This window comes from Panthera onca, chromosome C1 (genome assembly GCF_046562875.1).
Source record: "Panthera onca isolate mPanOnc1 chromosome C1, mPanOnc1 haplotype 2, whole genome shotgun sequence".
Lineage (NCBI taxonomy): Eukaryota > Metazoa > Chordata > Mammalia > Carnivora > Felidae > Panthera > Panthera onca.
The window spans coordinates 16,633,844-16,661,215 of NC_138346.1; the positions used below are offsets into that span (position 1 = coordinate 16,633,844).

The 27,372-nt window shown below is 43.5% G+C and overlaps 1 protein-coding gene across 8 annotated transcripts in view; it reads left to right on the plus strand.

The window, feature by feature from the left end:
• The window catches only part of EPHA4 (EPH receptor A4), a 150,590-nt gene that overhangs the window by 19,806 nt on the left and 103,412 nt on the right, over positions 1 to 27,372 (plus strand). The window contains exon 4 of one of the 8 annotated variants that reach the window (XM_060623808.2): positions 25,814 to 25,908. The exons of the other annotated variants lie outside the window; for them this stretch is intronic. Within the exon in view, the coding sequence (XP_060479791.1) occupies positions 25,814 to 25,854 (41 nt within the window). The 3' untranslated portion in view covers positions 25,855 to 25,908. The remainder of the gene's footprint in view (positions 1 to 25,813; positions 25,909 to 27,372) is intronic. 8 annotated transcript variants of the gene reach the window in all.

Genomic DNA, 27,372 nt, shown 5'->3' on the forward strand with positions numbered 1-27,372 from the left:
AGGTAATTAACAGCACAATGCTTCCAGTACTTAAGGTGCAAAGGTGGCTAATTAACTAATGGGAGAAATTGAGATGTCATTACTCTGTTTTCTAAGGAGGTGCCAACAGAGAGGTACAGCCTAAAGTAAAACTTTGAACGTTCAAGTTTCCATTTGCAAAGTTGTCTTTGGGAACTCCCGGTCTGTATCCTAGACTTTTTGTCTTTGTTTTTCATTTGTATGTTATTTTATTTGCTTATTTATTTATTTTAACATACGGTGTTTTATTAGTTTCAGGTTTACGGCGCAGTAATTCAGCAGTTCTGTATCCTAGGGTTTTAAATTAATGGTGATGCAAGACTGTAAACCAATATAAAAGTGTGGTTTTATGTGAAAGGAACTCATGTTGATGGGAAAATGAGAACGTTATCTTTGCATGAATGAAAAGAAGCATTAAAAAAAAAAAAAAAAGGTTGGAAACACGCCGCCAGACAGTCACAAACGGTCTTACATTCTGGAAGTTCTCCACAGGGCGGAAAGGGCTACTGTACTTAGCTAAAATAAACCAAGTACATAATTTTTCCTAATCTTTATGACGGACTCTGGGACTCTCATTCACAAAACATTGTAGCTATGACTATGTCAGTAATGTGTAAATGGGTACTTGATAAGGTAAGAATCTTGCACTACGATTTCAGATTTCAGCAGTTGTTCTGGAATTGTTTTGGTTCTGCTTTGTTGTTTTTTTTTTTTAAGTTCATTGTTAGATCTTTTCTTTTTCTTCTCCTAGGGAGACGTAAAGTCATTTCTTTTGCAACTTTAAAAAATAGGTATCCTCAAAAGGAAGCCCTCCCTGAGGAAAGGGTTGTTGACTTCTGCTACGGATAATGACTGAGAAACACAAACCTATTGAGTTTTTCCAATATTTTCCATTAGGTCTTCTTGCTGGTTATCACTGATCTACAGGAAAGCTATTGATTTTTGTATGTTTATCTTCCATCCAATCTTTTTATTGAACTGTCTTGTGAATACTAATAGGTTTTCAGTTAATTCTCTAGAGTTTTCTAGAGAACTAATAGTTTTGACTGCGTGAAATTATATAGTTTTTCTTTCTTTCTAAACATAAAACCCCTTATTTCTGACTTTTATCTTATGACATCGGTCAGAATTTTCAGGCCAGTAATAAATGATAGTATCAGTTGTGGCTGTCTTTATTTTATGCCCAATTTCAGTGAGCATCATTTACGAATGCTATGGGATATTTTTTTTCTTAATATCCTATTCCCAATATCGAAACACTTCTTAAAAAGAAGGAATTTTAAATGTGGTTAAATTACTTCAAGTATCACTTTTAGTTATGTGGCTTTTTTGACTTGTTGTGTTTATAAGATTAACTATATTCAGCTTTTCTGAAAATGGTCCATAAATTCTCTTTGCATTTGTGGGGGGAAAAAACCTACTAGGTGGCAGTAAATTTTGATAAAAAGCTTTTTGAATTCCATTTTTTAATTGAAAATGGTGGATAAGAGCCAAAGCTTTGGAATAAGAATTTAATTTTAATCTCAGATTTTTTGGGGGCGCCTGGGTGGCTCAGTCGGTTGAGCGTCCAACTTCGGCTCATGTCATGATCTCGCCGTCTCTGAGTTCGAGCCCCGCCTCAGGCTCTGTGCTGATGGCTCCGAGCCCGGAGCCTGCTTTAGATGCTGTGTCTCCCTCTCTCTCTGCCCCTCCCCTGCTCATGCTCTGTCCCTCTCTGTCTCAAAAATAAATAAACATTAAAAAAAATTAGTCTCAGCTTTTTCACTTACAATGTGACTATGGGCTAGTTACTTTAGCTTCCATTTTCTCCTCTGTTGTATGGGGATGATGATACCTACCCCACGGGTATACTTAGGATTAAATAATATGCATAACGTGTGGGACAATGTACATAAGTTTCACTTGGGAGATGGTATCTATTCAGTGGTCAATAAAATGTGGAAAGTTTTATTATTAGTTTATCTTGAATCTTTAGGAAATATCCAACTGCTATTAGCCTATATATTCTCTCTCCTTGTTTCTCTCTCTTTCCAACTGTATGTCATTCTTTCTCTCTCTCATCTTATTCTTTTTCATTGTTATTTTTTTTTTAAGTTTTATTTATTTATTTTGAGAGAGAGAAAGCACAAGCAGGGGAGGGGCAGAGAAAGGGGGAGAGGGAGAATCCCAAGCAGGCTCCACATTGTTAGCGTGGAGCCAGACTCAGGGCTCGAACTCACGAACTGTGACATCATGACTTGAGCTGAAACCAAGAGTCAGATGCTTAAACTGAATGAGCCGCCCAGGCGCCCCTCTCTCTTATTTTATCCTTAGCAGGTTTTGGTATTATAGTCGATTCATAAAGTTAATTTTGATAGTTTTCCATTTTTTATTGGCATCGCAGAAAGTTAATGTGTGTGAGAATTAGCTTTTCTCTGCGAGTTTGAAACCTTTCACCATTAAAGCTGGCTCTCGACTGTGCTCTTATGATTTGGGCACTTTTCTGTATATTTGCTAGAATTCAATAAAAAGTGCGACAACCCCATAAAGGAAGCCGGCTCTGGGACTTTGTTCGATTGTCTTTCAAATCACATGGATGGCTTTTCAACCCTAACAGAATAGACATCCTCTTTGACTTTGATTCGGGCCTTTCCCAGCCTCCGTTGACTTTAGGAAGAAAGCAAAGACGTCACGTTGCTCTCATCCCTAATTTCATTATTGAGCTTTTGTGTTACTTGTGCAGATCTTAAATGTATAAGGTGAAGAGAACGGGATCGTTAAACCTAGAGTTAGTGCAGTGGCATGGTTGAGCCACTCATTAATCGGGAGCCTGGCTGTTAAGGAGAATCTAGCTGAGAAAATATTTAATATCCCATTGGGGAAAGCTGCATTTCACTGCGGGTCAATGTGGATGCGGCCCCTCTGAGCTGTGGTACTTTGCTCCCCTTTTTTATCGAGAGAGAAAGACAGAACGTGAAATGACAGACCCACTGTTACAGGAACATCCGGTGTCCCTCAGAGCCACAACTTTGACATAATCATTTGTAAATATTTTCTATCGGTTTTGAGGAAGGGCAAGTTTCATTTTTCATGTAACCAAGCAGACAAATTATTTTGTAGGCTGCAACAGGCAGAACGAAGGCCAGAGGACAGATGTTGCCTCGATAGAAGGAAGGACTATCTAGTATTTTGAACTAGGCAGGAGTGGAGTACGATGCCTTTGGAGGCGATGAGCTCCCTATCTTCGGACGTGTTCGCACCGGCTTGATGACCCCAAGGCATCTAACAAGTTAGAGACTGGAGACCCTGTGTTTCTCAGAAGGGACACCGTTGTCCTTCTGGGCAGGACAGTTTCTTCCTTGAGTACTCCGTCAAGCGTTGCAGTCTGTCCTGTGCCCACTGGGCAAGCATGTTACACAGCATTTGGTATCCTGAGTCGTCCCCAGGCACGAAATGCCTGTGGCGTCCTCTGTCACTGTGACAGGCCCAAACCTCCCCTCATATTTCCAAATACCCTGAGCATGCATACTAATCTCAGTTGGAAACTTCTGGACCAGACTAGAAGATCTAAGATTCTAAGACGTTTGGACATTTGGTACCCTGCTTTAAATATTTCCTCTAGGGTAAGTAACCGGGGTCTAGGATCTCGTAGCGGAAAGATGGAAAAGCTTTTCAAAGAATACTTGCTATTAACCTCTCTACTTTAATTTTTCTTCAGTTTAACTGAACACCATAACGTCTTAAAATCACTATAACGTTTTCCCAGTAGGCACCAATTAAAAGAGGTGGGGAATGTCTTTCGGAAGAAATTACTAACACTTTATAAAAGCATCCATAGCAATGACCAGCAACCAAGTGCTCTACTAGGTTTAATTTATTAAGTCCCAGAACAGCCTTAAAAGGCTATTTGTTATTGTTATTATGCCCATTTTACAGCTGGGAAAGCTGAGGCATGGGAAGGTGCCTGAGGTCACGTAGACTACCCTCACGATTTGAAATCAGACAGACTGGCTGTAGCCTCCACACTTGCCAACTCTCCACCATACTTTCCCTACGTAAGGACTGTTAGAAAGAAGGGAAACTATCCCCAAGTTAACAGTATGGGATCACCTTCTATTCTAACAAGGTAAGAAGAATATTTAAAATGCCTGGGTTATAGACTTACGTAAACAGTGCCCTGTGTTTACTCCCAAGATTTGTCAAACATTCATCTGCCAATGGGTGGCCTTTGTGTTATTCGAATGGCCCTACAAAGAGCAAATTGTGACTTTGCAATTATTAAGGCTGAAGACCTTGCCACAGAGTGTGTTACTGAGCAAATTATTCTTATTTTGACTCTATCACAGCAGAGAGGAGAGTTATAAGTATAGACTCAAGTTTACACAAGACAGAGCATCATCTCATCCTAACAGGAGCACAGCCCATGCAAATGAGAGCTTTTTGATTTCTGAAATGCTGTATAATAAATCCAGGGAGATTTACAAGGAAAATCAACCTGCAAAGGAGGGTGAACTTTTAATTATATAGATGTTGGGCATGTGCATGTCAGCTGATGTAGGTAGAGTATTTACTTGCGAATGTGTGCAGGAAAAAAATGGCAATGAAACCATGCAGGAGGCAATACCTTTCTATAAGAAAGGGGAGAGAGAAAAAAAAAGATGGGGAAACAATTGCAAATGGTGGTATAGTGTTTCCCCCCCTCAACATACCTTATCTTGGACACATTCCAAGACCCCCCGTGGATGCCTGAAACAGCAGATAGTACCAAACCCTATATATACTATGCTTTTTTTCCCCTATACATACCTACCTATGACAAAGTTTAATTTATAAATTAGACTCGGCAAGAGATTAACAACATAACTAATAATAAAACAGAACAATTATAACAATATGCCGTAATGAAAGTTGGGGGAATGTGGTCAGTCTCTCAAAAATCTTAATGCACTCTACTCAGCCTTCGTCGAGTGATGGTGTGAGATGATCAATGCCTACACAACGAGATGAAATGAGGCGAGTGATGTAGGCACTGTGATGCAGCGTTAGGCTGCTACTGACCTTCTTCTTATGACAGAAGGGAAATCGTTGGCTTCTGGACTGTGGTTGACTATGGGTAACTGAAACCACAGCAAGTGAACCGGGGGTAAGGGGGACTCCTGGGGGACTCCTGTATTTGTCAATTCCTTTAGCCACCCCCCCCCCCCCCCCCCCCCGCAACATCCACTGACCCCCTACTGTGCTGCTACCTTGTGCTTTCAGTGGAAATGGCTCACCTTTCAGCACCTAAAAGCAGTTACATCCTGAATTGTTATGTAACTCACAAAAAATCTTGTTTCTTTTTCCCTTTCTTTCTTTGTTTCTTTCTCTCTTTCTCTCTCTTTCTTTCTCTCTCTCTCTCTTTCTTTTTTAGATCAAGCCATTTAGAATCAGGTGTTCTCTTGCTTGCAACGCAGCCCTAATTAGTAAAGGAGGTCATTACTTTAGCATGGCGATTACTTTAACATACTAGTTTTCTCTGCACAAACATCCCACGTAGAAAACATAATGTGTTTGCCCAGGCTGAGTAGTTGCCTACCCAAAAGCTTTCTTTATAGTCCTTTAAGCAACAGAAACATCTTGGATGGCTCGTGGTCCTCCCTTCTTATCCTGATGGCATGATGCACTAGGTTGGATTCTGTTGCTGAGAGAGACAAAGAGAAACCATGTTCCATACAGTTGCTTAATGAAGTGGGACATCTGTCTTCCTAAGAGTGGAGAACGTTCGGGGCTCCTGGGTGGCTCAGTTGGTTAAGCATCTGACTCTTGATTTCGGCTCAGGTCATGATCTTGCGGTTTGTGAAATCCAGCCCCACCTTGGGGGCAGCGCGGAGCCTGCTTGGGATTCTTTCTTTCCCTCTCTTTCTGCCCCTCACCCACCTCCCCCCCAGATAATTAAATAAATATTAAAAAAAAAGGAGTGGGGAATGTTCAAGCTGTAAAGACCTTAGGAATCTCATTTTTAGATCATGCTTCTCATTTTACAGATGAAGAAACTGAGGCTCAAATTAATAAAGTATATAATAGATGAATAAGGACAGGCTCCTGAAGTCTGACATTGTAGAGTCCTGCCTTTTTGTCCCGCTAAAGGGAGTATAAAACTCAGAAAAGACGGGAGCCACCAAAGCTACTCCTCCGTTTCGAGAAAAGATCAAACTTCGTCCTGGATTGCATTCATTGGGGTTTCAGCAAACTGTTTCCCCCCATATAAAGTTGGCCTCCTTGGATATACTATTCCTCTCTCTGTCCACGTCAGGACATACTGAACTCTCCATGCTTTCTACGCACTGCTTCCTTCACGAAAGAGTTCACAGTCTGAGGGAGCAGGCGGCTGTGTAAAACTGTTTATAATCTTTGATAAGTGAAAAAAGCCCGGTGAGGTCCTGGAGGAGGGAAGGCTGAATATCATTGCAGATGAGGTGTGAAGGAATGTTTTTGGAAAATTAAACAGAGTATTGAGCAGCAGAGGATTTCAACTGCAAACATTTCTTAAGCATCTACTGGGGCCAGGCAATGGGAGGCGAAAATTCATATGGCATGAAAACCCTCATGGATACAGCGACCAGTGAGAGGAGTTTTGTGAAAGGGAACATTTTGAGTAACTTCTAAGTTTTAGGCTTGGTCCTTCAGTGCATGGTGATTTCATTCTGGGATTAAAAAAAAAAAAAAAATCCTAGAGGATGTGGTTATGGTTTTAAAGATTTTTTTAAGTTTAGTTCTTTATTTTGAGAAAGAGAGAACGAAGGCATAAGGGGGGGAGGGGCAGATAGAGAGGAAGAGAGAGAATCCCAAGCAGGCCCCGCACTGCCGGCTCAGAGCCCAACGTGGGGCTGGAACTCACAACCGTGGGTGAGATGGTGAGATCATGCCCTGAGCCAAACTCAAGAGTCAGACGCTTAACCGACTGAGCCACCCAGGCGCCCCAGGGATGTGGTAATTTTTAAGGGAGGGTGGCTTGGTGTGGCAGGATGAAGGCTTAGTTTATACTCGTGAAGGGATGGATGGATGAAAGTGTTGGTCCAAGAGAGGAGGACAATCACATTTTTCTTTGCTTTTCAATTCTGAATTTGACTTTGTAGAAAAACAGCTTTTCGGAGGCTTTTGTTTCATACCCTTTGGGAAATACCTTAGGCTGCTTGGGTTGCCGTGAGAGAATACCATCAACAAGGAGGCTTAAACAACAGAAATGGATTTTCTTACAGTACTAGAGGCCAGAAGTCCGAGATGAAGGTACCGTCAGGGTTGATTCTCTTCCTGGCTGTAGACAGTCGCCTTTTCTTTGTGTCCTCACATGGCCTTTGTGTGTGTGTGTGTGTGTGTGTGTGTGTGTTGGGCAAGAGATTCTCTTAAAGGATACCAGTCCTGTGGGATTAGGGCCTCGCCCTTATGACCTCATTTAACCTTAATTATCTCCCTAAAGGACCTATCTCCAAATATAGTCACGCTAGGGGTTCGGGCTTCCACATATGAATCCTTAGAGGACACTTTTCATTCCATCACAGGAGATGAAACATGTCTCCGGCCTGTTCTGTAAAACACATGTGACCATGTGGCAGTCTGTTACAATGTTTCTGTCACCTTGTCTCAGAGTTTATTTTCTATATCCATCTATGCCTATGTGGATTTCTCCGGAAAACAATGCAGCTTGGTGGCCTAGAACTAGGGACCTAGTGACCAGGGTTCTATGGTTACAAATCAAGTAATCTCTCCAAGCCCTTGTATTCCTCATCCATGAAATGGAAATACTGTTACTTTGAATTTTGCAGTGTAATTCATATGATCCATATAGAGTATGTGTTACATTTATTATACATGTATTATGTCTTTGGTTAAAGAATAGAGTGGGGCGCCTGGGTGGCGCAGTCGGTTAAGCGTCCGACTTCAGCCAGGTCACGATCTCGCGGTCCGTGAGTTCGAGCCCCGCGTCGGGCTCTGGGCCGATGGCTCGGAGCCTGGAGCCTGCTTCCGATTCTGTGTCTCCCTCTCTCTCTGACCCTCCCCCGTTCATGCTATGTCTCTCTCTGTCCCAAAAATAAATTAAAAAAAAAAAAAAAAAAAAAAAAAAAAAAAAAAACGTTGAAAAAAAAAGAATAGAGTAATTTTTAAAATTTTGGCTGATTGGTACTTCACCAGACTCTGACATAGCTTTCTCATGAATTGCGTGCTGGCTTTATTACGTGCATAGCTGTCAGGTATAGCATAGAAAACACCACTTACTGGGGTGTCTAAATATGGTTTTAAGCCATGTTCAAGGGAACGGATGAATCACAGGTTATCAAATTCGGGAAAAAAAAATCGCAAGAAATCCACAAGTTGTAAAAAAGCAGTAACATAAGCAAGTAAAAAAAAAAAAAAAAAAAAAGACTGGCAACATCGTCTATAGTGTCGCCACATAACGAGAATCATGCTTTTAGCGTTTTGGTTCCGATGCTTTCAGACTATTTTCTTTTGATATCTACAACATACACACACACTAAGATTTAGTGATCATGTAGCATGGCCATTAAATCCTTCCAGATCAAGAAAGAAGAGTTTTCTCTTGCGTGGACATAGGACAGTTTCTTCAGCCAGCCGCCTACTTGAGTTGGACATGTGTTGCTTTCTGTTTGGTGCTTTTGGATGCTATCGCCCTGAATATCATCACAGCAAAATCTCAAAATCGAGCCTGAATTATTTTCTCATAATCGTTGGTTGGAAACACTGTGCAGTTGTAAGGGTTTTGACACCTCGTGAAAAAGGCTCAGATTTGAGATGCTGCTTACCTGAGCTTGAAACAAACAGTGAGGAATGGGGCACCTCTAGGGACATTATATGTTAATTTCCAAGCAAAACTCATTATCGGAAGTGGGAGATAGCTTTACTTATTCCACTTGCCGGTGAGAAAACTTTTTTTTTTTTTTTTTGCTTACAAAGCCTTTCTTTTCATGCTAAAAATCAATTACTTCTGCTTGTTTTAAACAAATGTGGGATTCTTTGTCTACCTGTGACAGCTGTTGGCAGTTACCGTTTAATGTAAAGGATAACCTTTCATATAAAGGATTATATAGTTTAGTCACCAGATGCAAATTATTGCCTATAAATCTACTGTAAGTTTTTTCTTCTCCTCGCTAAGGAGCATCATTGCTCTTAAAACCCAGAGAAATGCTGCCTTTCAAGAAGACATTGTTAAAGAGAGCTTGATGGGGCTGATTGTCTTTATGTAATCGCTTAGACAATGTTGCGTTACAGTTTTACAGAATGCCTTCAGGGTTTCACCGGCTGGAAAGGAAAAAGACTTCATGGACAGTGCGTGGACTTTAAAATACACACGTAGAAACCAGGAGTTCAAATCCCTGTAGGACTGGCTGATTTCCCCTTCTTTAGCAGTTAAATGCATTGATTGCTGTGTAATCAATTGTTTCTGTGACCTTAAAATTCATCTTATTACACTTCGGAGCTTGAACACCTTTAAACTAGGTCATCCAAGAGCCTCTGTTAGCATTCCTGCAGTTATCTCCGGGGACCCACTTTTTCACTATGAAATATTAATTATCCAGTTCAATTTTGCACCTTCCCCATTTTGAAACAAACGAAGCACCTTGCAAGTTATTTTTCCAGTTGCGTGGACGGAATATGGAAACTGTTTCATCGGTTCTTTCCCACCTTCTCCTAATCCTCTTGGCCTTCTCTTTCTCAGTGAGAGGATCCTACACATGTTGGCCCTAATCTGGAGGGACTTGCCGTTTGGAAATAGCGCTGAGTCTCCACGGACAATGAAACCATGAATGCGTTTCTTCGGACCTAACACATTCATTCTGCTTCCTGCAGCTACCCTCTTAGCAATATGAAATATAGAGCCATGTTCCTATTGTTTTTTCTACTGAATGAATTAGCACATCTTATTCACGAAACCATTACTGTTCATTGTAGAGCGTTTCGAAAATGCAGAGCTACATTTTCACACGCCGGGTAAACTTGAAGTCCTATTCGGGAATATCCTGGTATCTGTCCTCCCTGGCTTCACGCTGGACATGTCTAAAGACAGAATGATTTTATTCTGCTTACGTGGTGGGACTTGTCTTTTCCTCTCACCTGGCAGGGCAGACCAAGGAAGTGGTTCATTGCTGACCTCAGAATCACCTACTTGCCGGGTGGGGATTCATTTTGCTGCTGCAGACTGCATTCCTGTCTTGCTTGGGGTGAATATTGGCATCGGCATGCCTGTGGTGTTACGGCTTCCCACACACTTTATTGGCCCAGAAACTGTAACTACTCCTGTCTCTTTCCAGCTCAGCATTCCAGGCCCCTACTGGGACCGGCACCTTTGGCTGTAATCCCGAAATCCTCTATGAATGAGTCGGCCGTTCCCTTCCCCTAGGCTGCTGCCACCCTGTTTCCCAATCTCACAGAACCTTACTCTGAATCATCAGGAGCTTGAATGTGGATCGCCTACCTGACTTCCAATATGATACCTTCTTGGCTCCCCCCGCCCCCCGCCCCCGCCGCCCCCAGCTGCTTCTGTTCTCGACCCTCTGGATCAGAGTCCTGAGAGTTTGACCTTGTCCCAAATCAAGACTTGGCTTCCGCAAGATTTGGGACACTAATTTGGCCCTACATCTGTTTCTATACACTTAGTGCCTCTGGATTCCAGTTACCCCCTATCTCCCTCTGCCTATGTCGGTGAGGTTTCTACAAGCCTGGACAGCCAACCCATCAAAGATAAGCCGTTAAGCCCTCTGCCCCAGAAAGTGTTTAAGCCGAAACTAGAGGGAGTCTTTAGGAAGAGGAGCTTCAGCGAGTATCCTTCGCTGCAAAGGAAGACTGGAATAATGAACTCTGGTCCCTTATAATTTTAAGGTTATTATAATTCAACAGGACTTGCCCCTCCCACTCACAGATTCAACAAAAACTCTCTCGCTATTTCCCCCATCCTGTGCGGACCAGGACCAGTTGGTACACAGTTGGTGTTATGCCCACCGACTAGAAGACCAAGTTTTAAAAAGGTCAGATCAACACAAAAAGAGGAAGAATAATAAGGTGACCAAACGTAACCTGTTTGGTAACTTCAGTTGCGTTGGGCAAATTCAACCACGGGTCACCTTCTGTCAGATGTGAAGACAACTGTGGAAAATGACTCTGTTCACTGACTACAGGTATCACTAGTTGGATGTGTATTTGCTTTGTCTTGCACGCAGAAACTTAAGTAATCCCAAGAGCGGGAGCTGGATGTTTTGCTGTGAACAGAGAGAATTTATGGAACTAATTAAGAAAAGTGTCTTGTAAAAATAGACAAGTGCTAATAAATGAGGTAGTTTTGGGGCGTGATGACAAATCTGTCCTCCTCTACCTGCTCCCCTCCTCCGGACCTACCCGGCCTTCGTTATAGACGCTGGATATACAATTACGGTAGGAGATGGATATACCGGAATTGTAAATCTTACTAAACGTGAGAGCTGATCACAGATACTCGTACTTTGAAACAACTGGTCCTCACCTATGGCCCTTTAGGGAAAGGTGGTCCGAGCTCTTTCTAAACGGTTCCTCCACTGCATTCAGCTGCTGGGATGTTTCACGGTTCAACCTGCCCCGCATCCTGCCTGTCTCAGTGGAACACATTCCTCAAGGCACTGTCGAAGAAGCGCTTTCTTCTCCCTTGGAACTGTCTTTCGGAACACCAAAACACGTCGGTGGGTGTTTTGAGTACATTACGTCATGTGACTTATGTTTTCTATCTACACGTTCTGACTTTTCAGGGCACAGCGTACGACTTAGTAGATGAGCTCCCTGCACCTTATTAACGGTTTGACTTCAGGCAAGTCCATTTGTTGCTCTGTGCTTAGTTCACTCGCCTGTGAAACGTAGATCGTAACGATACCTATCCTTTCACGTTGTTGTGGAGACTGCACATGTAAACACTCTCAGAGCACCCGAATCATGCCTGGAACATGTAGTCACTCAAACATAACATTAGCTATTACTACTATTTATTACTCCTGGGTTGTTGTGGCCCTGTGTTCGGGGAACAACTCATATAGCTACATATAGCTGTATACCGTTCAGTGCCAGAATCTTCGTTCTTCCAGGATAAATCTATATTCCATTTATCTTTGTGTCTTCTCTAGTGCCTGAAACAGTGTAGGTATGTAGGGGGTCCTATTTTGTCCAGGCACTCTGTATGTGAGTTTTGAGATGAATGAATAAATACATGTGGAAAGGAAAAAAAAAAATGTCATTGTGATTTTGTTTATTTATAAACAGTCCATTGATTTTTTGAAGCACAGTCAGAGCATGCATCCTGCGTTTTCAGTAACAAACCAGTATTTGTCGCCGTCTTGTTACGATCCTGGAGATGTCGTCAATTTAAAGAGTGTAATTGAGGCTGAATTTTCTGTGGGTTTATTTACTAGATCAATGAGTGACTTCAACTTTCAGGACTTATTTTATTTGCCAGCATAAACTCATGGGTTCCGTCAAGCGCCAAGAAAAGAAGTTAATCATCTGAATTATGTGGATTCTGGCAAATCACTCTTTCTTTCTTGGGGGGGGGGTGGGGGGGGGGAGGCTTTGAGCCTTTATCTCCCTTCAGCAAATCCAACTGATTTTATAATAGTCAGAATAAAACTCTCGTAATTAATCTGATAGCTCCAGGCTGCTAATCATTCCGGAAAAGTGACATTCCCCAGAATATACTGGTTACCCTTATTCCGTGTCGTTGATATATAATTCAATTGATTTTCACACTTTTTACATTCCAAAATGAAATACAGCTTTTCTCATGTCACCAGGTTGGAATTCTTTGACAAGGCATTAACATGCCAAAAATAATATTACACACAAGAATAATGCAGAGATAAATTATAGGTAGAGCTGTATCCCTAAGGAGATTTTCATTTGTGTCTTAGAACAGAAGACTTACAACCTTACCACACATCTATTTCATGCCAGTATGTTTTAGGCTCTGGTTCAATTCAATAAATAACTAATTTCGTGCTTGCCGTATGCCCAGTACTCAGTTTCACTGAGCAGAATGCTTGCACAAAAGTCTGTGTGAGTCTGGAATGCAATTTTTTTTTTTTTAAGAGCAAATACAGAGTCTTTCATGCAAACGAATCCCTGAAAGTGGTCACCTTGATGGTTTTCTAGAATCTTTACAGTGCCACCACGACTTTGGAACCTTTTTGGAACTGCCTTTTTCAAATGGTCTAATGCCTTCTTTTCAAACGTGCTTAGCATTGGGCAATTTTGCTTTTGAAGGTGGATTTAATTTTTGGAAATCGTAGACAGGGTTGTCGATCAGTGAAAAGATCAAGCGTGCCGTGTAATTTTTGCTTTCTTTCGAATCAAGAACGAGGCATGATTGCAAAGTAACAAACTCTTTTCGAGAGTAACTTTTGACTTGCTTTGAACGTGGCTTCCAAAGAAGTATATTTGGAAAGTTGGTGGCATCAGTGGAATCAAGATGTGGTAGGTCTGTGGCATTTTTAGATTTATCTGTCAACCACAATGCAATGTGCGTGAAGGCGGGGCCTCCTTGGTTCCCACCGAATCCTCCCGGCCTAGAGCTGAGCCTGACGCGTCGTTGCTATTGAAATGAATGACCCAGTGAATGAAAGCGTGCATGAGTGTTCACAGCAGTTCACAAATGCGTGCAAAGGTTCGTGGCGTATAGTGGTCTATCTTTTTTTACTTTCTGGCATTAATTCAAATCATTTGTTGGGCTGCCTGGGTGGCTTCATCGATTAAGCGTCCGACTTTGGCTCAGGTCATGATCTCATGGTTCGTGGGTTCAAGCCCCGCGTGGGGCTCTGTGCTGACTGCTCAGAGTCTGGAGCCTCCTTCGGATTCTGTGTCTCCCTGTCTCTCTGCCCCTCCCCCACTCATGCTCTGTCTCTCTCTCAAAAACAAATAAACGTTAAAAAAAAATTTTAATTAAAAAAAAAGAAAGTCAAAGCTCTACTGTAAACCCTCTTACGGAAAGTACTCTGATGGTCAGACGTCAATAAAAGCGTAAGCACTAGAACATTTATTAAAAACAATTTCTCATCTGAAGTCCAAGCTCCTAGAAGGCTTACGCTCTGCCTGAGAAAGAGTCCTGCAGTGTGAAAAGACGTTGAGTTTCTAATTTGTTCTGAAAATATCCAGTTATCTGACCGTGGATAAATTCCTTAGCTTTCTCACATCAGTTTCCCCGTCAAGAAAATAATTAGCTGGGATAAGTCGTCTGCAAAATACCTTTTAGCTCTTCAGTGTCCAAACGTGTGAGAGGATAGTAAATCTTGTTTCCTTAGAGATTGGAAGGAACCATCCATGTTGACTGGAGTTATCTGGGAAGGCTTCCAAGCAAGAGAGGAACTCAATAAAATGTGGGTAAATAAAGAGGACGGAAGAGGAATGGGCGTCCCTGAGCCGGGAACAGTGCTGTCTTCCTCAGAGGCTGAGGAGACTGGATTTGGGGAAGACTTTGAAGGGGAGCGGAGGGGTTTGTTCTCTGGCTCTGGCTCATTCCTCAAATACTCATTGATTGCCTGCTCTCTTCTGGCTATTGAGAGCCATTGATCTCGGTAGAGTCTAAATATTTCATCCAACTGAAGGGAAGGTGCCACCGATAGCAAGATTTGTAATGTTTACCAAAATCTTTGTTCTGCCACTTTAGGTATGCAGAAGAAAGATAAGGAAAGCCTCAGAGTAAAGTTGACCTGAAGGTTATGGCGTCATTTAAGCAAAAGGGGAAAATAACAAATCAGCTGTTGGAAAAATAAAAAAAAAAAAAAAAAAAATGCTCTCGGTTTGGTGTGATTGATGCTTTATTACCTTGTAGATGGGTAGTTCAGGGCACTAAGCAAATGATGATGTTTATTTAGATTTGGAATTTGGAACTGTCCTAGAAGGTTGGCCCATGGTTGTTACTTTGCATAGTTGTAAGAAGGGCATAATGCTCTGTGGAGGATGATGGCTTTTTGGGCTTTCCCCCTGATGATGAACCCCGAGGGTTCTCAAAACGAACCCTTGTTTTGTACGTTAGAATCATTTGGGGTGTTTGCTATAAATACACATTTTTTTTTTTAGTTTTTTCTTTTAATGCTTTTATGTATTTTTGAGACAGAGAGAGACAGAGCATGAGCAGGGGAGGGGTAGAGAGAGAGGGAGACACAGAATCCAAAGCAGGCTCCAGGCTCTGAGCTGTCAGCACCGAGAGAGCCCGACGCGGGGCTCGAACTCACGGACTGTGAGTTCATGACCTGAGCCGAAGTCGGACGCTTAACCGACCGAGCCACCCAGGCGCCCCTATAAATACACATTTTTAAGGACTCAACACAAGAGTTTTGAGTTTGTGACCTGAATTTTTAACAAGCCCCCAGGTGGTTCTGGTAGGTGGAAGAATAGAATTTGGACTCCACTGTGAGCCCCTCCGCTCCCCACACCGAGAAGCCTGGTTGACACGGAGGTGAAAGTGAGTTGCTGGCCCCCTTGCCACCAAGTACAAGATTGAAGGGAGGTAATCGTGTTGCTTGTTTCTGTTTCACTTGGTAGGAATAGAAAGGCCTGTGGATCCAAGAGAGTGCAGGGCCAGCACCCATCTAGGCCAATCAGATCAATCCCAGACAGGTAGAATTCAGCCGGTTCCACATATGTTTCGATTGGGTGCTCTGAATAACGTTCTTTCCAGTTAATTAAAAAACAAATAAAAATAAAACTCAGGTAGATGCTTAAGGGAGAAGCAGTTCTGTCTGCTGGAGCGACACGAGTGCTTCTTTTCTAAAAATTTGTTTTAATGTTTATTTAGTTTTAAGAGACAGAGAGCAAGCGGGAGAGGGGCAGAGAGAGAGGGAGACACACAATCCGAAGCGGGCTCCAGGCTCTGAGCTGTCAGCACAGAGTCCGAGGTGGTTCTCGAACTCACAGACCGAGAGATCAGACAGAAGTAAGACGGGGACGCTTAACTGTCTGATCCACCCAGGCGCCCCAGGGCTTCTTTTCTATGGAAACTGTTTCTGGAGGGGAGGAGGAGTAATCTGTACAGCTCCACAGAAGTAAAAGGCTATCCACTTGGGTTATAGGCATAAAATTATTGCAAATCAACTAAACAGTTATCAACTAAATAGCAGAAAAAAGAAGACCCAGGCAAATTATCAACTACTAAGACTTTCAGAGCGAACGCGGGGACTAGGGATTCTAGGGGGAATCACAGCTTGCGGGTTGTTTGTTCTCTTCTCTCTAAAAACTAGGGAAATCCCTCCCCCCGCCACCCCCCACACACTGTTGCCAAACCGGGGAGGAAGGTCGTTTCAGGCCCTCAGGCACCTGCAAGACGTAAATGTTCCAGGAGGGAGGTCCTTCCCAGTGTTAGAATTCAGAGCTTTTGTAGATAAAAGGTATCAGAATTTTCTTGAGTTAAGCAAGCATTTGGTTAAAAAGAAACCTTGTTGGGAGCAGGGCTGGATGTAGATTATTAGCCAAGAAGACCAATAAATGGAAGTAGAATCCAGGCCAGCATCAGAGCTGGGAACGGAGCAATTTCCCAATTCTCTTGTGGGTGGCTGGATCCCCGGTGATGTGTTTATTTCTTGGAAGTCTGTTTTGCATAAATTCATTCTGTGGTAAGCGGGATGCAGGCTCGTCTCCTTGTGGGCCATTCTCAAATCTTCCTTTTAGTTATCCTTGTAAAGAAATTAGGTAAAATGGGGTCTGCTGCTATCCTTCAAGGGAAGCATTTGGACTGACGTTTGCCGTCGAGTCTCCGCTTTCCGGATTAGACAGACTGAATAGTCAGCAGTAGAGAGCAGTGGGTGCCCTCCTTAGGACTCTTGTGAACGTACATTTTACTCACTTAGGGCGGAAACACATGTGGTGACACAGAGGTGTGGGAAAAGGCGGTCCCACCGAGGGGCTTTTGCCCTAACACCTCTGGGGTGGCTCTCACGTTGGCAGAGTCTGGAAAGTGATAGCCCTGTGGAAGGCTGTTCTGATTTTCGTAGAGGAGAGAGTGTCCCTCCCGACACCTACCTCAAAGGCATGATTTTGACGTGGCTGTCACAAAACTAATTGCCAGGATGTGTTTGAAATCATACTGATTTTTTTTTTTTGGAAGGGACACGGCCCCAGGTGCCATCGTTATTGCATATATTTTGAAACGCCATAACCTGGAACTCGTTCAGTGTGCTTTCCTCTGTGTCTGGAAGCTGTGTTGACTTTAGGAGTCACAGATGGGTGTAGACCGGGGTTTCAACATTTTTCTCTCAGGGACACACCTTTGGATTTATGCTCTGAACACAGTGTCTTCCTCCCTCAACCATCAACTCCCTTCGTCATGCGCACATCTGTATTCTTCACCGATACAGATGTGGGGGCAGGGAAAGGATTACCTCCATTTCCCCATTCCAGCGTTCTAACAAGCAGGAAAGGAGAAACCAAGTCAAAGGCAGACCAGACCAGGCTCATGATTGGTGGTAACCCATTTCGAGCGCAAAGATGCCAGTATTTGGAGATGTAGAGGGTTGGATCAGTAATGGGTTTATTATAATGCGTGCACATTGTTGAATGTAACTTTGTCATGGGTCCTATGCCAAGGTTGTTTGTGTGGCTCAGAGACATTTGACAACTTTGACATGACTACTTTGAGTGTTTGCTTATCCCCTGGAACCTTACAAAATGGCTCAAAATGGTTCCTGGAGCAGGAACTGGAAATTAATATTCTACCCTTATAATAATGAGGGATTTTAGTTCATTCATGCGCCTACTTAGCAAATTAAAGTGGCCAATAACTAGATTGTTAAATCTTTTTTTTTTTTAATTTTTTTTTAACGTTTATTTATTTTTGAGACAGGGAGAGACAGAGCATGAATGGGGGAGGGTCAGAGAGAGAGGGAGACACAGAATCTGAAACAGGCTCCAGGCTCTGAGCTGTCAGCACAGAGCCCGACGAGGGGCTCAAACTCATGACCTGAGCCGACCGACTGAGCCACCCAGGCACCCCAAGATTGTTAAATCTTAACTGTTCAGCTTTTCTTATCTTGCAATAGGATAAATAAATAAATAAGATACTTCGTATATTATAATAAATAATCAAATAATTAATTTTTTTTGGAGAGAAACAGAGCACATGTTGGGGGGAGGGGCGGGAGAGAGAGAGAGAGAGAGAGAGAGAGAGAGAGAGAGAGAGAGAGAGAATCCTTACTAAGCATGGATCCAGACTCAGGGCTCCATCCCTAGAGTTTGAGCTCCTAAGAGCTCCAATCAAGAGTCTGAAGATCAACCTACTAAGCCACCCAGGTGCCCCACAATAGGATAAATTTAAATATCTTTGTGACAGTTGATCCATGGTTGAAATTAACTTTGCAAACATCCCAGTGTATTTGCTTTGTCTCAGTCAGCCCCCTTCGAAAGAGCACCGGCCACTCCCTTGATGAGGGAAAAGGGTCAGTGATGCATTTAGAATTTCTCACTGCTGACGCATTTTCATTGGGAAATTCAGCACGTGGTATCTCTTCATTCATTTCTCCGTTCTTTCAAGCAAACATTTGTATTTGAAGTCTCTGAAAATCCAGCCATGACCTTTACCCAAAGAAAAATTCTGACTGGGTTTGAGTAGCTGTAATGTAAAAAATAAAATAGACATTTAGATAAAATATTTTTGTCTGTATCTAGAAACACAGCAATTGTTTAGCCCAGGTTTGGCATGATACAGATAGATGGATGTAACTTATCCTATTTATGTTACCTTTGTTCTTAAAACAAAACAAAAATCGCTTTTCGTGCACATCAAAGAAGGAAAGGGATATCATCCAGAATCAGCCCTGAGTTGGAAGGCAAAAGGACTTATTTGTATAGGAAGTAAATTTGCATATTTTTCCTTTCTTTCATGATTCAGTCTTGAATTAGAATTGTTTTTCTACTTCCATTTGTGATTGCTATGAAATCCTTGCCTGAGGAGTGCCAGGAATTTTGTAAAAATTATAGATGGCAAAAGTTAGTCGAAAGAGGGTTTTGAGTCCCAGGCAAGCTGACTCTCAGCTCAAAAAGTACGTATGGCTTCTGCAAGCAGAAACAGGTCTAATGCTTTGAAGAATGTGAGAAATGATCAGTATTTTGGAGGCATTGAAGTGGTTAATCTATTAATCTATACTGGAGTAATAAATCTGCCCGTGTAAACATTTTCCAACTGGATTTTCGTGTTTAGTTGATTTCAGAGAGGAAGTTTAAAAGTGTTTCTAATTTTGCAGTTTCAATACTAAGCATGGTCAGAAGCCCTTCTTGGACTTTTCTGGTAATTCTTCTTGCCTGACCTTGCTTTCTCGAGTGGTCTTAGGACATTGATTTGCTGCAATTGAAATAGTAGTATTCTTTTCTCTTTTTCTTAAATGCTTCTTTTTATTGTGGTATAAGTGACAACATTACATTAGTTTCAGGTATACAAAATAGTGGTTCGATATTTGAATTTTTTTTCCTAATGTTTATTTATTACTGAGAGACAGAGAGAGACAGAGCGTGAGCAGGGGAGGGGCAGAGGGAGGAGGAGACACAGAATTGGAAGCCGGCTCCAGGCTCTGCGCTGTGAGCACAGAGCCCGACGTGGGGCTCGAACTCGTCACCTGCGAGATCATGACCTGAGTCGAAGTCGGATGCTCAACCAAGTGTTGCAAAATGTGTTGCAAAATGATCACCACAATGAGTCCAGTTAACATCCGATTCTTTTCTCAACCTGACTCTAGCTGGGTGCACTGGGATGAACGAGTGACTGTAAATTAGCCTTAGTAAATTAATTCCCAGGCCCTTGAGGTGTCAACTGTGTCTTCAGCCACTTCCAGCCGGTATTTGAAGGACTTCCAGGGTACTTGGCATTGGGGGGCAGTGCTTAAAGAATCAGATTTACCCACCATACAGGGGAGTCGTGGAATCTGGGCAGAGGGGAGGATGTGCTGCCTTTTTTTCAAGTTCATTTATTTATTTTGAGACAGAGAGCGAGCAGGCGGGAGAGGGGCAGAGAGAGAACCCCAGGCAGGCTCTGCACTGACAGGTATGGGGCTCGAACCCACGAAACGTGGGATCATGACCTGAGCCCAAGTCAAGAGTGGACGCCTAACCGACTGAGCCACCCAGGCGCCCCAGGACGTGCTGCTTTTTGACAACAAAAGGAACTGCCTTCCTGCAGACCGCAATGTCCTGCGGTAATTCTTCCCTTCCTGGCTCCACGGGGCTGTGGACACACCCAGTGGGGCTGGAAAACAGAATTCCCTGTGTGTCCCATTCCCGCATCATACACACCAAGCCGTCAGCCCACATATTCAAGGATTCCTAGCATAGCAGCCTTTTCTGCTGGTGGCAGAATCACTCTAGTGCCATACCGGGCACAGGTAGGTGCCCAAACCTGAGTTTGCGAGCCCACCGTGGTAACCTGCTGTTACATTGTTCCATTCTAGAATTTGCTTCCCGATGGGCTCAAACGCTTCACGTTAGGACGTTAGGGAATGTCGACTGCCATCTCTTCTGTAATGGACAATGTTAAGACGAAGGCGGTTGAAAGTAACAGTGTGATCACATCCTTTCTCTTCCTGTTCTGATGGGTGAGTCAGTCTCCTGGCCTTCGTGTTTACACAGATCCTCAGTAACAAATAACAGCTGATGGCAACTTGCTGTGGCATGTACAATAAGGAAAGGAATTAAATTACGTCTTAAAAGACATGGCCTTGGTCCCAATTTTTTTTTTTAAAGAGGAAGAAGGAAAGGAGGGAGGTAGTGAGGGCCTTGTGCTAATAACCAGTTTGGGCAACACTGGTCCCTCTTTCAAGCCTAATGAGGTCCCATTCCCCCAAGGATTTTGATTTATTACCTGTTCCTTCTGGCCTGTGTGCCTTTGGTGTTTATTATTTTGATATTCAGTTAGCATAACACTGGACATCATTTCACTTCCTGAATCCGTTTTTCTCCCCTTTCACGAGCTTGGTTTTGCGGTAGGTCGGATTTCCTCGTGTGAAAACAACACTCACATTAAAACACCTTTTCTGTTTCCAGTGCTCTGTCTTCACGTTGAGGAAAATATACTTGACGGTTTGCCCAACTGAAGGAAAAAAAAAAAGAAAAAAAGGGCGCTCGATTTGGGTGTCAAAGCTCCAAGTGTCGTGCCTACAAACCTTTACCCTTCATGCCACATTCAGGGACGTTACCGCAGAGCTACGAAACATTAAAATTTGCTCTAAGACTAGGCTTAAAGGTAGCGTGTGATGATCTTGGAGATGAATTTGAGTCAGAGATTTGATACCGGGTGGGGGGGATCTCCGAGCGTTAGGTCAAAAAAATTAGCTCTGCCTACAGGATACTCAACTCATCCCAGATCCAGACCGTCTGCAAACTTGTCTTAGAAGATAGGCATTCTCTGGTTGGCACAAGTCAGGGTGTTCAGAGGCGGAAAGGATTGCCGGCCCTCAGGGAGGGGTGGCTGTTTCCCAGAAGTCACGGTCCCCGTGTGGAGAGAGGGAGCCTTCTGGTCAGTTTCCCCTGTGCTCTGTGGATGGTGGTGACCGCCTTCACCCCCAGCTCCCCGTGGCTCCCTTGTACCCGGCAAAAGTGACCCTCGGTGACCACTGTCCCTTTCTGTCCTTCCTCAAGAGACTCCTCATTTTAGTGTTTTCTTTGCTTAGAGATTTTTTAGATAATTTTCTCCTGCCAAAGCAGCGTAATATATACTAATTGCAGAAAATTTAGAAAGCATAAAGAAAGTGCTGGAGTGGAGTGAACAAAATGACCCATGAGCCTATCACTCAGACAGAACCACTGTTAATATACTGTGTATATTCTTGAGGTATCTCTTTTTCTTTTCTTTCTTTTTCTTTTTTTTTTTTTTTGGCAAATGAATAGAATTTTTTTAAACTCTTTTTTTGTTTTTTGCTTTTTAAAAAAATTTTTTTTAATGTTTATTCATTTTTGAGAGACAGAGCGTGAGTGGGGGAGGAGCAGAGAGAGAGGGAGACACAGAATCCGATGCAGGCTCCAGGCTCTGAGCTGTCAGCAAGGAGCCCGACACGGGGCTCAAACTCACGGACCGTGAGATCTTGACCTGAGTTGAAGTCAGATGGATACTTAACCGACTGAGCCACCCAGGTACCCCTGTTTGTGTTTTTGCTTTTTTAAAGAGAAAAGAGGGAGTGTGAGAGCTGGGGAGAGGAGCAGAGAGGGAGGGAGAGACAGAATCCCAAGCAGGCTTTATGTTCAGCACAGAGCCCCACTCGGGGCTCGATCTCTTGACCCTGGGATCATGACCTGAGCCGAAATCAAGAGTTGGACGCTCAGCTGACCGGGCCACCCGGGCACCCCTGTACTCTCTGCTTTTAATTTATTTGAAACTGCATGTTCTTCTTTATTATTGATTTATTGATTTATCTGTGTGTGAGAGAGAGCATGTGCATGAGTGGGGTGTGCAGAGAGGGTCAGAGGGGGAGAGAGAGAGAGAGAGAGAGAGAGAGAGAGAGAGAGAGAGAATCTTATTCTTATGCAGGCTCCATGCTCGGCATGGATCCCAACACGGGCTCGATCCCACGACTCTGGGATCATGACCTGAGCCGAAATCGAGAGCTGGACGCTCAACCGACTGAGCCACCCAGGCGTCCCCGAGACTGGACATTCTAATTTGATTCTCTGTTTGTTTCGGAGGGCTGTATCTGACAGAGGCTAAGAGCATGCCTTTAGTTACACGACTGCTTAAAACTATTTTAAATTCCGGGGTCTAGCACATATGGGGAAGGCACCAAAGAGCATAGGAGCAGCAAGCTAGATAGAAAAGGAAAGCCGTGAGAGGTGTGGCCGCCACCTCGGAGGGGGTGACACAGGAGCAGCAGTGGATTTCTTCTAATCAGATCAGGTTCCTGCTCTGCTGGCTGGACAACCTCGCTGAAGCTGTTTCCTAATCCAGGAAATGGGAGAACTCCTACTTTTCTGCGTTGTGTTGACGATTCAGTTTATTAAATGAGGTGCTGTTTATGAAAGTGATCTGTCGATCAGCCCTGCAAGAAGCAGCTTAATAACATTATAATTGAAAAAGGTGTTCAGGCTTGACCTTGTGGGCTCGGGGGGAATATGGACAGAGTGAGCAAAGGTGGCTGGAAGCTGCAGATGGGCAGGCAGGTAAAAACAAAGATTGTCTGTTTGATTTTTGTTGTTGCTGTTAATGCATCCGTGTAGTTGATGCGTGCTTTCTGTTAAGGTGGTCATCCAGCCTGAAATTGGGATTATTTTATTTGCTATTTCATGCCGGGCGCTCTCTCTTCTTTAGCCTGTTTATTTTTAACTGGATGGGTACATTCTCCTCTAAAGCTAATATGTTTACTCTCTCACCTAAGAGACTCTTATCAGACATTTACTAGGGATTACAGGCTTCTATATCAGGAATCTTGCTGGATTTACACAAGAGTGAACAGGACAGGCATAGCTCTGTGTTTTAAACAACAGATAAGGTTTTGGAGAAGGGAGGGGAGGAGAAATGGGGAGTCCTGTTGGGTGGAGATGAGGCCTGGGCAAGATACATAAACAACTTTAATATGCGAAAGAATTTCTTTGTCTCTGCTCATGAGCCTCAGAAGCGGGAGGACTATTAAAAGGAAGGGTTGGGGCTCCTGGGTGGCTCGGTCGGTTAAGCGTCCGACTTCGGTTCAAGTCACGATCTCGCAGTCCGTGAGTTCGAGCCCCACGTCGGGCTCTGTGCTGACTGCTCAGAGCCTGGAGTCTGTTTCAGATTCTGTGTCTCCCTCTCTCTCTGCCCCTCCCCTGTTCATGCTCTGTCTCTCTGTCTCAAAAATAAATAAACGTTAAAAAAAAATAAAAAAAAATAAAAGGAAGGGTTGGCAGGGCAGCACCGAGAACTCTGAAGTCGGACAGCCTCAGTGTAAACCCTGCCATACCCATTCCTTAGCCAGATGCCGGGCACCTCAACTTCACCTTTTTTGTGCTCCCATTTCCTCTTTGGTAAAAAGGTAATGAAAATAGTACCTCATAGGGCCGTTGTGGGGGAAATATAAGCCATTAATATCTGCGGGACTGGGGCACCGGGGTGGTGCAGTCAGGTAAGCGTCCGACTCCTGATCTTGGCTCAAGGGTTCGAGCCCCCAGTCGGGCTCTGCGCTGATGGTATGGAGCCTGCTTGGGATCCTGTCTCTCCTTTTCTCTGCCCCTTCCCTGCTTGTATGTGCATGCGCACGCACTCTCTCTCTCCAAATAAATAAATACACTTAAAAAAACCATCTGCAGGACTGACCCGTGCCTACTTTGAGCGGAATCCTTATGTAGGGTTTGTGAAGGTGGTCCTGCGAAAGAATGGGCTTCTAGATATTACGACTCTGAGCAGACCCATGAGGATCTCTTGTCTGGGCTGGGGGCCACCACACCTGGCTGTAAATATCTAGGTGGGAATGAGGGTGGAGTGATACGGCTTCACATCATGCTATGACCCCTCCATCCCATGGGGCTGAGTCATTGTTCTAAATCTGGAGATTGTGAAGGTCTGTCCAGGGCAACTTTGGCAGAATGTGTCTATTCATTTCCGCTACCTCTTTCCAGGGTCATGTTTTGCATTTCTCCCTTTCTCTCTCTGTTTTCCCATGAGGCACTGGGCAGGTGCACATGGACGTTAGTCAGAGATGCTTGTCATGGAGGAATAGAACATATTTATTAATATAAATCCTTTGAACCAAGAGTAGTGAGCGGTGGTGAATTTACTGGACTTCCACACCGTTCTAGTTTATGCTTTTGTGTTGTTCTAAGACAGATTAGTAGACTGGACTTGAAGACCGCTTCTCAATTTAAACACGTGTGTGTGTGTGTGTGTGTGTGTGTGTGTGAATTTTTCTTGACCGTGGACCCTAGTCCCTGAGCACCTAGAGGAAAGACAGATACTCGGGAGGCATGCTTGCGTTTTACGCCCTGGTTCTGGAATTATACTGCTTTGTCCAGACACTGATTCCAAAACCCAGTAGCCATGTGCTCTCAACCAGCTGATTGACCCTTCTTGCCTCAGTTTCCTTAGTTTAAAATAGAGGTAATGTATTTCCTCATTTGTAAGGTCATCTGAAGTATTTATAAGATAATGTTAAGCGCTGAGCTATAGCCATCCGATAAACATTAGCTGTAATTATTTTTGGAATGTGGTAAAGCTCACTTTGCCTCCTGCTTTGGCCATTTAACTGGTTGGCACCTTCGCTGGACCTTTGTTTTGTCGTGGTGAAAATCAAATAGGAAAAAGCAGGGTCTAATTCAGAGTTGCAGATGGGATCGTAGGCAATAGCCCGCCCTACTGGGGACACGGAGCCTGAAACTACTCAATAGGATTTTTCTTCCTTGCCCACCCCGAGCCTCTTTTCTTGGCAACACCTTTTCAGGGGAATCCTTATTTCAGGAGGAACCCGTTCTATGTGGAGGGTATAGGATCCACATTTACATTTCCCGGGGAGGACCTCAGGGCCACCTAATGGCAGTACATTTTGAGTGCTAGGCCAAGTCCTGTGTGGCCCGTCTCTCATTGGTCTTCACATAACGTCCCCATTTCCCCGAGGAGACACAACTGAGGGTTAAGTCCCCCACGTCACTGTACAGGGCAGCTCCCTCGTGCCATTCCAGCCTGACGTCGGCCGCTGGCCTCACCGCCCCCGATGGAAGGCGGCTCAGGTGTCCCCAGTGAGCATCCCCATAGCTGGAACTAATGGAACTACACAGAAGACATATCCCTTCCTCCCCCCTTCCCCCCCCCCCCCCCCCCCGGGGTCTTGTTTCACTTGAAAGCTCATTTAGTGAGCATATGATGATTCGTTTTCCTTCACAGCTCTAATATCCAGACCACGAGTCAGAAAATTAACCTTTTAACTTAATATATACGTGGTACATTGAGGCCGGTGCCGGTTTGCATGCGCCTAAGTGGTAAGTTTCAGGGGGCTTAATGGACGTCAAGGGGAGGGGGACCGATGGCGGCAAGCTTTGCCCTGAGGCCTTGGTGAATGCCGCCTCGCTTGACCGATCGGTCTAGTTGCCATCATCAATGTTTATCACATTCTTTTATGAGATAGAAATTTCTATCATGGGCATGTAATTTGGTGACTATTGAAAGTCGTCAACTCTTTCAGAAGGTTATAAAATTATATATTTATGGATGTAGGAAATTTGCCCTCCTTTTTTTTTTTTTTTTTTTTCCCCTCTCCCTAGCATTTATCCCAGGTAAATGAGACAAGAGATAAGCACCCTTTGGGGAACTTAAAGCGTTATAAAAATACATAAGGTTGTTATTTTAAAAACGACATTCTCAATCTCTGACTTGAGCCAACACCTACCTTAAATATGAGCGTGTTTATTTTTAATTTATTGGCGGTAGCCATAAAATGCGATCTCATCAAATCTGGATTTTTGGATGCGAGTGAAGATCTCTTATGTGGTGACTGATCCAGGTGGTAGTAATCTGAATTGATACTTGAGATGTTGCAAGTATTCAGAAGTTTAAGTACAGATTTCTTTTTTTTTTTTAATGTTTAAAGTTTATTTATTTATTTTGAGAAAGAGAGAGAGAGAGAGAGTGCAGGCAGAGAGAGAGGGAGAGGAAGAATCCCAAGCAGACTCTACACCATCAGTACAGCGCTGGATCAGGGGCTCGAATCCCCATGCTGTGAGATCATGATCTGAACTGAAATCAAGAGTCAGACGCTTAACCCCGTGAGCCACCCAGACACCCCACAAGTTTCTTATATGTTGTGCCTTCTTGTCTTAAGTCAAGCCATCAGGATATACAGCTGGTCTTAAGCCAAATGGTTTTGAATTGCGTGGGTCCACTGACACGTGGAGTTTTTTCAATAAATACAGTACAGTGCTGTAAATATGTTTTCTCTTCCTTACGATTTTCTTAATTTATTTTTAATTTTTCAAAAATTTTAAATTTAGTTTGGAGAGAGAGAATGCATATGCGAGCAGGGGACTGGTGGAGGGTGAGGGAGAGAGAATCTTGAGCAGACTTCACGCCCAGCATGGAGCCCAACATGAGGCTTGATCCCACGACCCTGGGATTATCATGTGAGCTGAAATCAAGCCACCCAGGAGCTCCCCTTGTGATTTTCTTAATAACATTTTCTTCTCTCTAGCTTCTTTTATTGTAAGAATGCATAATACATATAACATACACCATATGTGTTAATTGACCTTTATGTTATTGGTAAGGTTACCAGTCAACAGTAGGATATCAGCAGTTACATTTTTAGGGGAGGGGGAGCGGTGCCCCCCCCCCCAACCCTCACGTTGTTCAAGGGTCAACTGTATTTAAAGTTTATGTAGATAATTGAGCCTTTGGGAAATTCTGAAAGGTCAGCATCTAGGACCGTATTTCCTTATCTTTTCTAGTTT